The 1,186-nt window shown below is 56.1% G+C and overlaps 1 protein-coding gene across 1 annotated transcript in view; it reads left to right on the plus strand.

Annotated features, from left to right (window-relative positions):
- LOC106727333 (cytosolic carboxypeptidase 4-like) overlaps nucleotides 1-1,186 on the plus strand; it is a 128,355-nt gene that overhangs the window by 66,650 nt on the left and 60,519 nt on the right. Inside the window, exon 6 of the mRNA XM_014545429.1 lies at nucleotides 677-840. Within this exon, the coding sequence (XP_014400915.1) occupies nucleotides 677-840 (164 nt within the window). The remainder of the gene's footprint in view (nucleotides 1-676; nucleotides 841-1,186) is intronic.

Raw genomic sequence — 1,186 nt, forward strand, 5'->3', positions numbered from 1 at the left:
GATTGGTTGCCTACATGTGCCCTAACCTGGGGACTGAGAATTGAACCTGCAACCCAGGTACATGCCCTTGACCAGGAATCAAACCTGCGACCCTTTGGCACGTGGGCTGATGCTCTACACTGACCTACGCTGGCCAGGGCAACAGTGAACCCCTCTTTTTTTATTTTTAAATATATTTCTATTGATTTCCGAGAGGAAGGGAGAGGAAGAGAGCGGTAGAAACATCAACGATGAGAATCATCGATTGATTGCCTCCTGCTCGCCCCCTGCTGGATGGGGATTGAGCCTGCAACCTGGGCATGTGCCCTGACTGGGAATCAAACCATGGCCTCCTGGTTCATAGGTTGATGCTCTAACCACTGAGCCATGCCAGCTGGGCAGTGAACTGTTCTTAAACTCTACTGCCTTGACCTCGGTGGGGGGAGATGACTTTTGCGTCCTTACCCACCCTTCTGCCTTCGGGGTACTTTTGTGCAACCCCAAGTATCCTGGAAACGCAGCTCGAGATCCATCTGTCCGTCCACAAAGCACACGACAAAACCCACGGAACTGTGCCCGAGAAATACCGTTCACTCCCAATCCCCGTGGCGGGCGTGTGTGCGTCCAGGAGACCTCCCTCCCCGTCTCCGAGGGTCCTCGCTCAGCCTGCTCACTGTCGGCCTCTCTCTCCCTGCAGGGTCTGCAGTTTGGGACCCGGGAGCTGGAGGAGATGGGAGCCATGTTCTGCTTGGGCCTCCTCATGTTGGAACTCAAGTCCGCCAGCTGCAGCCGGCAGCTCCTGACCCGCGCTGCGTCCCTGCTGAACGCTCAGGACGGGGCCCTGGACCAGCAGCTGCGCAGGTAGGATGCTCGCAGGGGCCCGGCAGGATGGGTACCTCTGTGTTTCCACGGGGCGGGGGGAAGTCTCAGAAAGTGAAGTCCAGCAGACGTAGGGGACTTTGGCAGAGAACAAATCTGGAGGAGCCGCCAGATGAAGGTAAGGATGCGGGTTCTTCAGCCACCACCCCGGCGTCCTCACTTCCTGCCGAAAACACGGGGAAAATGCCGCGTGTGCGCACACATCCGATGCAGATGCATTGGTATTTTATTGGCTATTTGTGTCTGTAAACGTGCATTGTGAACACATTGTGCTGACGGTGAGAAGATGTGGCGTATGTCTATACTAGAGGTGCAGTGCGTGAAATCA

The sequence above is a fragment of the Myotis brandtii genome, unplaced genomic scaffold (assembly GCF_000412655.1).
Source record: "Myotis brandtii unplaced genomic scaffold, ASM41265v1 scaffold409, whole genome shotgun sequence".
Classification (NCBI taxonomy): domain Eukaryota; kingdom Metazoa; phylum Chordata; class Mammalia; order Chiroptera; family Vespertilionidae; genus Myotis; species Myotis brandtii.